The sequence below is a fragment of the Salvelinus sp. IW2-2015 genome, linkage group LG18, assembly GCF_002910315.2.
Source record: "Salvelinus sp. IW2-2015 linkage group LG18, ASM291031v2, whole genome shotgun sequence".
NCBI classification, from domain to species: Eukaryota; Metazoa; Chordata; class Actinopteri; order Salmoniformes; family Salmonidae; genus Salvelinus; species Salvelinus sp. IW2-2015.
In genome coordinates, this window is record NC_036858.1 from 33,214,866 (window position 1) to 33,230,609 (window position 15,744).

The 15,744-nt window shown below is 41.6% G+C and overlaps 1 protein-coding gene across 3 annotated transcripts in view; it reads right to left on the reverse strand.

The window, feature by feature from the left end:
• The window catches only part of LOC111978143 (ubiquitin carboxyl-terminal hydrolase 54-like), a 110,539-nt gene that overhangs the window by 33,055 nt on the left and 61,740 nt on the right, over positions 1-15,744 (reverse strand). For all 3 annotated transcript variants that reach the window (XM_070448438.1, XM_024008024.2, XM_024008023.2), the window contains exon 3: positions 687-779. In XM_070448438.1, coding sequence (XP_070304539.1) covers positions 687-779 — 93 coding nt within the window. The remainder of the gene's footprint in view (positions 1-686; positions 780-15,744) is intronic.

A 15,744-nucleotide genomic window follows, 5' to 3' on the forward strand; every position in this document is an offset into this window, starting at 1 on the left:
AGACAGACAGACAGACAGACAGACATACATACAGACAGACGGTCGCGGTGAGACATATAGAGATGGTCATTGGTCACTAGGGGTGGCCCGGTTTTGCTATTTGAACGATCTTTACGATGACTGCAGTCATTTGGCAAATATCACAGAGAGAGAGAGTGGGGAGGGTGGGGGCGGGCTGGCTAAAGCTAATGATCTACATTCAGCGGCCTGTCCAGATCAAATCAAATGTATTCAAATCCAATTTGATTGGTCACATACACATGTTGAGCAGATGTTATTGCAAAATGCTTGATCAGAGAGAGATCAATGGTCCATAATAATTCATAACCACTGGCCAGACATCCAACCACTGTCTGTCCACACCAGGGGAGATGGCTTATTTACTGACCATTTACATGTTAAGACACAAATATTCACATCCCAGAACTCCCATTCAAAATCATGGTCATTTCTCATGGGGCACAGCTATACTTAAGAACTAAATTCACAAAAGTAACTTGAAAAAAAGTACGTATTTGATCGATTTACTGTTGAAAATAAAATACAATAGTCCAATACCAAAATAACCATCCTCTATCTGCATTCTTTGGTAGGCATTACATGGAAAGGATTCATTAATAAGTGAACCACCTGTTCTCCACCCCCAGGCCTCCCTCTCATCTCCACCCACAGGTCTAGCCTCTTACCTTCAGGGCACAGAATATACACGAGTCCTCCATGCACTTGTGTGTGGTCAGCTGCCGGAAGCTCCGCCGAAAGATGTCCAGGTGCCACAGGACCTGTGGAAAACGAGAGAAGAAAGAGTGAGACAAAATCACATACAAATGCTCCTCAAGTCGGACCTCACAACTCCGGATTACCTGATTTCTAAATGGAATCTACTGAGTAAACAACATAAAGCTGTTATAAAGAAACGCTACGGGAGCGTGTGACAAACATTTACTCCTCTGCGTCGCCTGCTGTTGACTTTCCCACCCTCCATAAGTGCCAACGCTTTGCTCCAAAAGTCTAAGCTTTTCACAGATTCAAAACCCTTACAGGGAGTGTCTATCATGTCTATCTGTGGAAATCTAAAGTTCTCTAAAGCCAATGGAATTCCCTCGCTAACTCGTACCTGATGCTAAAGGATGTCCCTCCCTGAATTTGAGGTTTGTTACACAACCACAGTGGAGCCCACTGCTGTCCTGTCCAATACCCTTTTCGCTCTGAGAGCCCACCACTACTGCACTAGCCCAAGCCCGTCCAATAGGAACAAGAGCAGGTCCTGTCCAATCAGATCCCTGATGCCTCCCAGGCGCTTAATCTCCTCAGCAGGGGAGGAATCCTGCACGCCTCACCAGGAGTTACGGGAAGAAGATGAAGAAAGAAAGAGAGGGGGAGCGAGACGGACAGAGAGGGAGCCAGAGAAAGAGTGTATGTGATAGACCGCGGGATAAGGGAGAGAAGGTGAATTAAGAGAGAGAGAGAGAGAGAGAGAGAGAGAGAGAGAGAGAGAGAGAGAGAGAGAGAGAGAGAGAGAGAGAGAGAGAGAGAGAGAGAGAGAGAGAGAGAGAGAGAGAGTGTGTGTGTGTGTGTGTGTGTGTGTGTGTGTGTGTGTGTGTTGTGTGTGTGTGTGTGTGTGTGTGTGTGTGTGTGTGTGTGTGTGTGTGTGTGTGTGTGTGTGTGAGATAGCACCAGTCCCATCACTTTGAGGAATGTACGCTTGCCCAGGTCGGGCTGAGATGCTGGGTGTCAGCGGAACAAACGCGGCCCTTGCAGTTTCCCGTCGGGAGGCTCCCTAGCATACCATCTTCCATCTGGCACCCTGCCTGAGCAGCCCAAGGGGAACGGGGGTCCAGGGCCCACCCCCACCCGTTCAGTGTCTAACTCGGCCTCACAGCGCCCACGCCATGGTCCTGCTGACACGTCCGCACACCACCGAGCTGAATTATAGACAGGCCTGTCAGTCTCTGTTAACCTAAACTTCCTTCTTCTCTCTCTGTTCCCCCTGTCCCAGACACTACCTATTTGCAGTATCCCTTTACCTAAAAATGCCTCTCATCTACTCACCTATCATTCCACCAAACAATGCTTGACAATCTTCCCACCAATCACGATCCACCCAAAATAATCACCCTATACAGTACAGTACTTCAATAGTTTCTACAGTGGTGGAACAGCTATCTAAACTTTTCCATAAGAATTTCAAACTGAAACACGGTTTCAATCAATTGAAACATCAATCATGATCCACCCAATTGTCACCCTATACTGTGCACCAATACATTTCTGCAGCGATAGAAACAGCTATCCAAACTTTCCCATAAGTATTGAAACTAAAACATGGCTTCAATTTAAACTCAAACAATATTAGTAGAGATATAGCGAGTGTGGTCAGGCATGTGTAATGTCTCAGCGAGTCTGGAGCATCTGTTTCAGCACTAATACGCAGCGAAGCAGGTTAATAGCAATCAACAGCATTGGTCGTGACAGGCTCCAAAGGTCAATATAACTGACCTCTAACAGTTTCTGCAAGGCAAAGGACTCCTCCAGGACTACTCCAGCACAGTGAGAACCATGACTCTTACTGGTGTATGCCTCCTCGGGCATGAATATACAATCTGTCAAAGAGTGTGATAAAACCCTATCATGGTCACAACATTTTAAAGGACTTTAGTTTTTTACAGCTGGTGTAGAAGATGGTTGCCGGGAGAAGTAGTAAAAAGTGCTCAGGCGGTTTGAAGACAATGTTGTGACACTGCTGCCGGTGATATAAGAAGTACAAAAGCTGTGAGGTTGAACTATAAAACGAATAGATGTTCCTTGATTCACAATTACCAACAACAATCACAACCTGACTGTAAAAAGGCAATGTGTCAAATACATGATTTAAGCGGCCCACATGATTTTTACTGGCCTATAAATTCAGATTGATTACTAGGCTACATTCCCAAAATGGTAACCTTCCAGAGCTTTGTCACTATGGACATCAAAACATTTTGGCCGGGGGTTGGAAATACCTGAGAGAGGAGGATGCTATCTTGAGACGAATCGTAAGATGAGAAGTTGCTAGTAATGCTCCTCATCACAGCCATAAGGAGGCTGTCAGCCACACACACAGACACATTAAAACCTCCAGATTTCAAAAAGTCCTGACTGAGGGAGAAAGAAGCCAGAGGTTTCATAACACCAGCAGCACTGCAGCAGCTAAACAGAAAGTGAATAGGATGCCTCAACACCTGGATCAGGGGTAAATCCATTATGTTGGTCGACCGAGATTGTTTTAGTCGAGCAGTAACAAATATATACAGTTGAAGTCGGAAGTTACATACACTTAGGTTGGAGTCCTTAAAACTCGTTTTTCAACCACTCCACAAATGTCTTGCCTAGAAGGCCAGGATCCCGGAGTCGCCTCTTCACTGTTGATGTTGAGACTGGTGTTTTGCGGGTACTATTTAATGAAGCTGCCAGTTGAGGACTTGTGAGGCGTCTGAGGTCAAATCTAGCTCTGTATCACATCGGAATGCACCTCCCAAATTTTTTAACAATGCTGAGGGCTCTGTATAGCTCCGCATTGACATGATTGGTTGACAGTACGTGGTGGCGGTACATCCTGTATAAACACAAACTCACTTCCTTGACAACATCTATGCATTGCTCTGTGAAGTGCAAGAAGTATGAATGCCCTCACTTCTGCTGAGGCCATATCACTGTAAATACTGCATGGCCAATGCAGACTTCAGATTGACCAGATGCACAATGCACTTCTCTCTCCAAAATGCGCTCTCTCCCACCAATTTGTGCACATACATTGTTTCATAACTTCATTGTGTGAATTGTTTGCCTTTGAATGTTAGTGTCTATCAATTCCACATTACATATCTCACCAGTAGTACATTTACTGTTAATTCCTATAATTTCTAATCTACAATGTTTGTTACTTTGGTTACGGTCATTTCTTTTAAATCAAATCAAATTGTATTATTATATTATTCCAGTCTTCCTGTTCTCATTGTCGGAGTGGACACATTGTTTGCAGAATGCTGTGCTACACTTGTGAGAAACAAGTTTTGGTTTATTTAATACCATTTACGAGTTCTGTCAATTTATTCATTGTCTTTTGTTTGGAGAGCTCCTGTCAATGTTGAGTCTATAGGCTACCTGGCCTGCACGCAAATGTAGGCATATCATTGTGCCCATTTGGGGGCCTGATAGTATTTCTGATTGCCTTAACACACCACCAGTGATGACCTGTGGAGCTTCTCAAAGTAATCTTTTCTTCACCTCAAACAGCAAGCAAACAGTATATTTTTATATCCATTAAGAATTACAACAGTTCCTCAATGTATTTGAAAAATCATTCCAGCACTCTCCCTTTCGCTAACCACTCAGCATTTAAGGGAAAAATATCATGCTCTGATCCAGTGGAAACATCATAAAATAGGCTTCTTATCAGTGCTTGACTTGGACTGAAATAGATTGTGGTACTCATTTTGGGTGCTAGTACTCTTTATCACAAGTGATGGCTGGTATGATTGACAGATTGAAGGCATTATCAGGGACAGGGTCACGCAGAGTGGCAACCCAGCAGGGAGGGCTTATAAATAAACGGATCATACATTCCAACAATTCTGGAAAAATAACTGAAGGTCCGGGGTATTTCACACACACAGTACCATTTCTAGTTTTTATGTTGCTGATGTTTGGAATGTTTTGTGCAACGTTAGAATGTTCTGGTATATACATTTATGGGTAGTACTTTTTTTGTCTATCTGACGGACATTGAACCCCAACTCACAGCTCTTTTAGTCTAGGTGGACCTGAATGCCAAAATATTCATGAGATAGAGGTGCTCAAAGTTGACCCATTTTGCATAACCCACCATACTCTGAGACATCCATGTCTTCATCACTGGAAAAGATAAACAGTTGAGTTTAATATCATTTAAAGGCTTACAAACAGGGTTGTCAATCTATTTAATAATTTATTGAAATCAAGTAAAAAAAAAAAATGAAGTTATGTTCTTCAACCTTTAGCGTCAACTATCTAAAAACGTGTTGTGTTGTGCCCGTCATCAATTGAAACACAACATGCTTTTGAATACAGGGTGGGTAGAAATTGAAATCATAAAATGGACCTATCCCTTCAGACCACTACAATTTAGCTGGTACGCCATTTAAATTGAATTTACATTTTGACTTTTTCTAATTACTTTCACAAAGATGTGTAAATTCTATTATCTGTATTTCTATGATTTCAATAGGTTTCCTATGGAGGATTGACAGTATAATTTAAAACAGATATTCACATTCAAGTAAACATTCTCTGATGTGTGGACCTCCAACCATCTTTGTGGTATCATTTAACAGTCATAATGTCCATTTGATTCCCATTTTAGTACATTCATCAGCCAAAACATGAACCCCACCCTGTATTCAGGAGCATGTTGTGACTCAACCGATGGCGGGCACAACACATATAATTTTTAGGGCTGTCCCCAAATAAAACAAATCTTGGTTGATTGTAAGTTGTCTGTTCTTTCAACCAATCGATTGCTGGAAATGTTTTAACGTGTATTTCTCCATTTATAGAGAAATGTGTTTTAATAAAATTAACTATGTGCATTGAGTTTGTCTGATGCTTTAAGCTTACGGTTTGATGCCTCAAGAGGGTGCCAGAGATCTAGATAACCAGAAGAAAATAAACTTGACCTGACCCAACTATTCTCCTCCCACTCCTTCTGGCTTTCGCATATTCTGCCATTACTGTCCTGAAGTTACTGGTACTAAATACATATCCTATAAATGACATTGGCTACACATGGCCTGTCTGCAACTATTAACTTGGGTCCGGCCCAAAGCTTGTGCTAGCGAACTTGCAACATTGTATAAAACATTCTGGGCTCTCAGTTTCCAGCGCCAGTGAGCTCAGGGCAGACAAAGCTGTAGGCTATTTGCGCAAGGGATAAGAAGCAGTGCTTGACTTGGGCAGGAGCTCACTGGAGTTGAGTACCGGCACCTCAAATGTTCTACTGCTTGAGCTCTTGTTCCTCTTATAGAATATTAGCTCAAAAGTATTGTGGAGCTCCTGCTCCTAAATATAAAAAAGGGATCCAAGGAACTGATCCAAGAGCGAGAGGCAGGAAAGCGTGATGAAAGACAGAGATAAGCTGACTGGAAGAGAAGGGAATCGATGATATAACAAAATGAGCACAATTCCAGCCTTAATGCTGCCATGATGACAGCACTCAAGGCAGGATTAGGGCAATTCCACGATAACGGAATTACACTGAGACTCAGATTTTTCACTTTAAAATATATATGCCAAACAAAAAACATTGATTTCTAAGTTTAACAAACCATAGACACCTTGAGTTTGAAAAAATCTATTTTGGTTATTGAACTACAGTGAGTGAAGTGGACTTACACCCAATAACAGAATTACGGTAACAGAATTACATCAAGTGTCCCTGATCTGTTCTACATCATCATTATGGATATGAATGTCATTTTCTTCATGGTGATGTATCCTGAATTGGTACACAAAGGTAGAAATGCGCAATATCATTATTTGCACGTATGGGTATTATTCTATACACTGGCTAATATTGTAATGAACTTCACCCCAAAACAAGACCAAATTTGGTTGGTTCCGACCAGACCAAATCTGAACCAATCATCGACGTCTATGTTTCACAAGTTTGGACATCACAGTACAGAACAGTAGAGCACAGCACATCACAGAAGAGTACAGTATAGTACATTATACTGTACTCTACTCTAGTGTGCTCTACTGTACTGAACTCTAATTTACTCTAATGTACTGTACTGAACTATACTCTACTCTACTTTTCTTTACTGTACTGTACTCTACGTGCTTCACTGTACTGTACTATGCTGTCCAAACTTGTGAAACATAGACAATGATTGGTTCAGATTTTGTCCAAGGCCGGTCCGAACTGGCTCAAAAATCAACATCTGTGGACGTTGAAATCAAGGCCAGGGCGGACGGACCAAATTCCAACTACTTTTCGACCTCCATGGACGTCCGGTGTTGGTCGGTGCTCAGTGTGTGCGGATGCTGGTTACAGTAAATGGAAAGAGAGGGGGATAATGGGTGTGTGTCGGTAAGAGCCGAGAGAGGTAACACTAACTGGAGAGAGATAGAAGAGAGAGGAAGAGAGAGAGAGAGAGGGAGGGGTTGTCCAGACTGTTTTCACACTCCCGCTCTGACCACCAGATGACAGAAAGAAAACAGTTATGAGCTGAACATAACAGTATGCCGGTGGAAGGGAGGACAATAGCAGGTGACCCAACTGTGGCTTGTGACTACTATGATTTCCCATTGCAGCCAATTCAATTGAAGTCATTCCGTTACTGATTTTTCTGTAATTCTGTTACCGATTTGGAACCTGGAAGCAAAAATGATTCTTCAAAGGGACCTCCTATGGGGACGCGGAATAACCCTTTTTGGATTCTATACTGAACAAAAATATAAATGCAGCATGCAACAATTTCAACGATTTTACTGAGTTACAGTTCATATAAGGAAATCAGTCAATTGAAATAAATTCATTAGGTGCAGCTATGGGTGGGCCTGGGAGGGCATAGGCCCACCCACTTGGGAGCAAGGCCCACCCACTGGGGAGCCAGGCGCAGCCAATCAGAATAATTTTTGATTACAGACAGAAATACTCCTCAGTTTCATCAGCTGTCCGGGTGGCTGGTCTCAGTCGATACCGCAGGTGCAGAAGCCGAATGTGGAGGTCCTGGGCTGGCATGGTTACACGTGGTCTGCGGTTATGAGGCCGGTTGGACGCACTGCCAAATTCTCTAAAATGACGTTGGAGATGGCTTATGGTAGAGAATTTAACATTCAATTCTCTGGCAGCAACTTTGGTAGACATTCCTGCAGTCAGCATGTCAATTGCACGCTCCCTCAAAACTTCAGACATCTGTGGCACTGTGTTGTGTGACAAAACTGCACATTTTAGAGTGGCTTTTTATTGTCCCCAGCACAAGGTGCACCATTGTAATGATCATGCTGTTTAATCAGCTTCTTGATATGCCACACCTGTCATGGAGAAATGCTCACTAACAGGGATGTAAACAAATTTGTGCACAGAATATGAGAGAAATAAGCTTTTTGTGCATATGGAACATTTCTGGGATCTTTTATTTCAGCTCGTGTCACATGGGTCCAACACTTTACATGTTGCGTTTATATTTTGGACAACACCTTTTTTTTGTAAGAGTGTACCTTTACTTGTTACTTCTGTGAACTTTCATTATCCTCCCTCATGAGGGAGATAAATTAGAAAATATCTTAAAGATTGTCACGGATCCCTCTGGAACTTTCGTTGCGCACACCTGGCCCCTATTCCCACTGATTGTATTTGTATATATGTTCCCTTTGGTGCGGTCGATTGTTGTTACAATGTCCGTTGGTGCGTGTGAGTACCTGTGCTGTGTGTTTTGGGCTTTCGTGCCATTGTGGATTGCCCAGATGATTACGGGTCTCGTCCCGTGTGTTAATCATTGTGCACGTGTGTATTTATTCGAAGTACTCCTCGCTCTTTTGTTTGGGTTTCAACCCTGTGTTTTTGTTACGTGTTTGTTTGGTCTTCATCCCCGTGCCCTTACACGGCACGCCGTAATTTGGGGTATAATAAAATAAACCTATTCGCATTCCTGCCCCTGTCTCCCGAATCATTGTTACCAACGTGACAAAGATATGTGGGTCTTTGGAAATGGAATTACAAGGCAATGTTTTGTAAACTTACAGAAGGCAAATAATTGATCCAAAACTCAATATAAGTGTTGATATTAGTTAGCAGGGGTCTTTACTTCAACATGATAGTGTTTTGATATATTTCTAATACCTTTTAAGACTTATTCTGGTAGATGTTTTCTAAGACCCCTTTTCTATCTGTTTGACCACAAATCAAAGCCATGCTATGCTTAAAATTTAGATTCTTTTTTTTAAATGGTTGAAAAATGTATCTATGCCTTCATTTCCCCAAAATATAGACTCTTAGTTTTCATTTGATACCCAATTTGTCCTTTTACATGAAAATGACAATTAGCAGATTACACTGAAGCAGAGAAAGGGAGGTAGCAGGGGAGGGGGAAAACAGACAACTTCTAACCCTATCTAGCCTGCCTCTATGCAGCATACAGCCCTCTGCAATCAATCGCACCCCAGAGACCCAACAGCACTGACAATCAGAGAAGGGTGAGCGCCACAACATCCAGGGAACCAACTCATTCCAGGCCTACCCCTCAGCCAAGATTTAGGACCAAACATGTGGCATGACAGATTTTATACAGAGGGTGGAGGTTTTGACTGCACAACTTTTTTTAGCCCATGACGGATAGGTGCCTGCCTTACTGGTTTGGTATGGTATCTGTGTCTGTGTGCAAGTAGTATGTGTTACTGCAGTTATTTTTAGAGGGCTAAGTTAAGAATAACAGAAAATATAGCGCTTGAGTGTATTTTACCTAAAGAGAGAATGGGATCATATGTGTATATTAAGCAATCAGGTAGCCTAGCAGAGCTGACTAGGTGAAAAATCTGTCGACGTACCCTTGAGCAAAGCACTTAACCCGTAATTGCTCCTGTAAGTCACTCTGGATAAGAGAATCTGCTAAATGACTCAAATGTAAAATATGCAATCAGTACAATTCCTGGTTAGCGTTTTACTTCTTGTCCTTTGCCCCGCTGCAGAGTGCAAAGCAAGACCATGGCATTTTCCCGACGCACACACACATCCTTCCCAGGTATGTGAACCCTTCTCACTTGGTGGTGGTCTTTTTGTTTGACAGGCCGCTGGCCAGGATGGAAATAGTGTCCAGTCCACAGCTGTCCTGCACAATGCAGAGTGCAGATAATGAAGATATAGTACCTAACCTCTCCACATGGGATTGATAAGAGGGCCAAAGGAAGACAGGTGTCTGTCTGTATGATAACATGGGGCAGAGCTGCTTGATGCTGCAATGTTCCAGGCCGCTCCCTCATCCTGTTCAGATGTCAGAACAACATGGCAACTCTACTCCTCATCTGAGCACAGGCCCAACAACTACAATTCACAAACGTGCCATTTCTATTGGCCCTGAGGTATTCCCAGCATACATCCTCTTGATCACTTTTGGTCACAGTTATACAACCCTTGCATGCCATTCTAAACAGGGCCAGTGAAGCTCAACACATTCGTTCCCAGGTTTGCGTGTCCTTGTTGGACTGTGGAGCGGGTTGATAGGGAGGCACGCGGCACAGATGCTGCTCTCCTATTGGCCTCGAGGCATCTCCGGGCCTGGTTCTGTACATTCTATGGAAATGAGAGAGGCAGGAGAGCATGACAAAGTCATCCCAACTGGACAGCTCTGGAGAAAAGTGATATCCCAGCAGAAAAAAAGAGCCGTTGTCGTTTCTGAATTGTCATGAAGTGCATGTGGAAAAAGAGATGGCAGAAAGGCGAGAGGGACTGATGGAAGGAAAGCGGGAGGGAGGGAGGGAAGAGGGAGGGAGGAAGAAGGGCTCTGTTGAACCCCAGGACATCTGTTTCCTGAGATGGGATGTCAGGTGATATATTACTCATGTTTGGTAACACTTTATTTGGATAGTCCATCTGTAGATGCTCTACAGACCATCTACAGACTATCAGTAACATTTCAACTTACTATCTACCAACCCTAACTCTAGCTCTAACCATGATCTACCCTTATCCTAACCCTAAACGTAATCCCTTACCCTAACCCTTATTCTAAACCTAAGCCTAACTGTAACCTTGGCAAGCAGTTGCTTATCAACAGATTGTTTGCTGAAAGTACGACCATCTGTAGAGAAACTACAGATGGAAAATCCAGACCATCCAAATAAAGTGTGACCTTCATGTTTTCCCAACACTTAATCAGAACTACGGACAGTCTATCTATCGTTAAGAATAAGGTGTGCTGCTCAAAGCAACTTTAGGCTAGAAACATGGCGAAATCAGAAAGAGCCATATTGTGCAAGTAATTACTGTAATCAAAACAAGCACCATGAGGCAATTGTGAACAGCAGACAAATGATCAACTCAAGCTGTTAATTTGAGTCTCCATGGATGATTAGGTCACAGGAAGTACTGAGCTGCTACCAGGAAGTAGGCATGCTTTGCTTTGTTTGTTTGCTTCAGTTGTGAATCGTGATGGGAAATGGGTTAAGTAATAGTTGTTTTTTCCTTCCTTCCATCTCAAGCCCTAGAACCCATGAAAGACAGATGGCCAAATACCCAACACACAGGACCATTAGATTGGACAGATTTCCATCTGATGAGGTTTTCAAATTTGAAAAACAATCACAGACAGAGGGAAGCCATGGGCTACTTATTTTCCGATATGGAATATCAGAGAGTATTGTGGAGCTGTCCTTCTGGCAAATGGAATTTCCTATTTCAAAAGGAACTGGGTCCTTCAGTGCTAAATTTGGACAGCTTATAAAAGAGTGACATGATTTACCCCTGGGATTTATGGGATATTCAATGAGCCGTTCAACGCAGTGTGACTTACATGCTCCCATAGCCCTTTCTTTTCCCAACATTGCTTTAATAGGAGCTACTCAATTCATCTATTACAACCAATTATTTGTGCAGACAGTCACAGAGCAAACTGTGATAGTCAGCCAACGTATGTGATCAGTCTGGATGGGAGCGAGGGAGAAATGAACACAGAAAACTGAGTGGCAAATCTTTTTGCAGAACACATTAACATATTCAAATGAATGAATAAATCCTTGCAAACTCTGGTCTCAACTGTACATAATAGGTTGTGAATTAAATACAGTGCCTTCAAAAAGCATTCATATTACTTATTCCACATTTTGTTGTGTTACAGCCTGAATTCAAAATGGATTCAATCATTTCTTCTCTCACCCATCTACACACAATAACCCAGAATGACAAAGTGAAAACATGTTTTTAGAAATTTTTTGCAAAAGTATAGAAAATTAAATACAGAAATTATTTTCTGCCCATTTGTCACAATCGTTATATGGTGGAAGAGAGGACCAAAGCGCAGCGTGGTTTGAATACATCTTCTATTTTTAATGAAGACGAAAACGAAGAACACTTTACAAACTACAAAAAAACAACAAACGAACGAACGTGACGCTATAATCCAACATAGTGCTCACACTAAACACTACACATAGACAATAACCCACGAACTACCCAATGAATATGGCTGCCTAAATATGGTTCCCAATCAGAGACAACGATAGACAGCTGTCTCTAATTGAGAACCAATCTAGGCAACCATAGACATACATACATACACCTARACTAGACACTGCCCCATAAACATACAAAACCCCTAGACAATACAAAACACATACATCCCCCATGTCACACCCTGACCTAACTAAAATAATAAAGAAAACAAAGATAACTAAGGCCAGGGCGTGACACCATTATTCTTTTCAAAAATCTTCAAGTTGTCAAATTGGTTGTTGATCAGGTCTTTCAGGTCTTGCAATATTACTTTAGTGCCTTGTTGCAAACAGGATGCATGTTTTGGAATATTTGTTATTCTGTACTGACTTCCTTCTTTTCCCTCTGTCAATTAGGTTAGTATTGTGGAGTAACTACAATGTTGTTGATCCATCCTCAGGTTTTTTCCTATCACAGCCATTAAACACTGTAACTGTTTTAAAGTCACCATTGGCCTCATGGTGAAATCCCTGAGCGGTTTCCTTCCTCTCCGGCAACTGAGTTAGGAAGGATGCCTGTATCTTTGTAGTGACTGGGAGTATTGACACACCATCCAAAGTGTAATTGTCACGCCCTGACCTTAGAGAACCGTTTTATTTCTCTATTTGGTTAGGTCATGGTGTGATTAGGGTGGGCATTCTATGTTTCCTATTTCTTTGTTTTTGGCCGAGTGTGGTTCCCAATCAGAGGCAGCTGTCTATTGTTGTCTCTGATTGGGAATCATACTTAGGTAGCCTTTTTCCCACCTGTGTTTTGTGGGTAGTTATTTTCTGTTTAGTCTCTGTTACCTGACAGAACTGTTCGCTTTTGTTTTGTTACTTTGTTCGAGTGTTTTTTGATATTAAATAAAATCATGAACACTTTTCACGCTGCGCTTTGGTCCACTCCTTCCGACAACAGGCGTTTCAGTAATTAAAAACTTCACCACGCTGAAAGGGATATTCAATGTCTGTTTATTTTTTTTATTTTTTTTTACCCATCTACCAATAGGTGCCCTTCTTTGCGAGGCATTGGAAAACCTCCCTGGTCTTTGTGGTTGAATCTGTGTTTGACTGGGGGACCTTTCAGATAATTGTATGTGTGGGGTACAGAGATGAGATAGTCATTTAAAAATCATGTTAAACACTTGTGTTGAACACTGAGTGAGTTCATGTAACTTATTATGTGACTTGTTAAGCACATTTTTATTCCTGTACCTATTTAGATTTGCCATAACAAAGGGGTTGAATACGTATTGACTCAAGACATTTCAGCTTTTCATTTTTTATTAATTTGCAAAAATTTGGAAAAATTTCACTGACATTATGGGGGACTGTGTGTAGGCTATATTTAAATCCATTTTAAATTCAGGTTGTAACACAACAAAATCTGGAAAAAGTCAAGGGGTGTCAATACTTTCTGAAGGCACTGTAGATGTTCAATGCCGGGTGGTAGGAAACGAGACACCAGAATGCTGCAATCAATCTAAGGATACTTTATACATGTTTTCATTATATCCTGTTTAAAGAGTACATATCAGTCTTGACATTCGTTTTGGATTCCATTCACATGATAGGAAGCTAATACTTAAAAGGTCAGAAGGTCAGACCGTAATCTTAAACTGGGTGTGAGTTACACTCAGATAGGTGTTTACAAACACGGGGGGTCAGTCTCTAGACGCTACATTTCTCCTCTAATGTTTTCCCCGTCTCCCATTTCGTGCAACTTGACTGGTTCTTATTATGTGCCTTGGTATGCAGGTTTCACTTTCAAACATTTGAGCGAGATATGGGCTCCCTGGGGGAATCGGGCTTTCAGTTTGACCACCCCCCCAGCCTCTGGAATGCACTCCCGGACCACCTGAAGGCACCACAGACTTTGGGCTAGTTTAAAATGAGCCTAAAGACCTTTCTCTTTAGGAAGGCGTTCTGTTGATAGCTGTGCTCTTTGGTGTCCGCGCCACATGTAGTGTCAGCTGGGATCTTTGTGTCAGTTGCCCTGTCTAGTTGTGTCCATTTTCTTTCTTCTATTTGTGTTTTTTATTTTTTTTATTTTACGCACTTTGAGATTATTCTGTATAATGAAAAAGCTCTTTACAAATGTAATAAATCGTTAACTATTACTATCATCTGTGGGGACTGATGGAAGATGTGAACTCAAAGACAATGGCCGTTTGTGTGTCAAAGACCCAAAAGACCATGATGAGATAAAACTGTAGCAGTGATGTTAGAGAGGGGTAAAGCTAAAGATATTTGTTCAGTCAGGCAGGTATTCACACCGTAGTGCTGAGCGATTAGGTTCGGTTTCTGTTCGATTTGAAATAAAAGAAGATCACGGTTTTCGATTTTGGTTTGACTTTTTTTAATCAACATTAAATGCACTATGCATTATGTGGGTTGAATGCTGTGGCAACACAGACTAAAACAATTAATAAAAGTCCCATGATGGTAGTGACTGCCCATTACTGCTTATCACTTATCATAATTTATTCACATGAATTTACTTTCATAGAATATTTCAATTGTGTATATTACATTTGTTTTATTTGATGACTTATTATTTACTCATTCCAAGTCATCGCATCTCTATAGAACTGCTGGCTAGGCTGTCTGACAAAATCTGTCACGCCCTGGCCTTAGTTATCTTTGTTTTCTTTATTATTTTAGTTAGGTCAGGGTGTGACATGGGGGATGTATGTGTTTTGTATTGTCTAGGGGTTTTTCTATGTTTATGGGGCAGTGTCTAGTCTAGGGGATTGTATGTCTATGGTTGCCTAGATTGGTTCTCAATTAGAGACAGCTGTCTATCGTTGTCTCTGATTGGGAGCCATATTTAGGCAGCCATAGTCATTAGGTATTTGTGGGTGATTGTCTATGTCTATGTGTAAGTTGCCAGTGTCTGCACTTATTTGTTTTGTATAGCTTCACGTTCGTAGTTTTGTTTAAGTGTTCTTCAGTACGTCGCTTAAATAAATAGATTATGTATTCACTTCACGCTGCGCCTTGGTCCTCTTCTCTTTCACGTTACGACGATTGTGACAAAATCACAATTTTAGTAGTTCTTCAACGTAAATAAGGCATACTTTTATGACTGCTGAATACCAACTATCATTCACTTAGATCCTGTATTTTCAGGTAGAAATACCTCGCAAAGCAACTGCTCTCTATCCCTCGCGATTGCACATTCTTATGCCTCTCTTACGTAGCAGGCGTAAAAGAAACACAGACCAGACAAGTAGGCGTGCAATGGATTATGGTCACGGTAGTTAATTACCAAGTTTTCTGAGCTAAACTATGTTGAATATTGGCCTGTTAGAAACTTCAACTCCCTACCAGATTGCACTGATTTATCTCTAGAGAAACTGTGCATTGTGCGCATTGAGCTCAAAAAAAAGAAAAAAGAAATGGAATTCAAATAATTGAACTGATGTTGGTCAATTTGTTGTTAAAAAAATAATAAAATCTACATTTCGGTTTATCGCTGAGCATTATCACACTGCCAACCAGGGTGGGGTAATAGCTGATACCATATAATCGTTACAT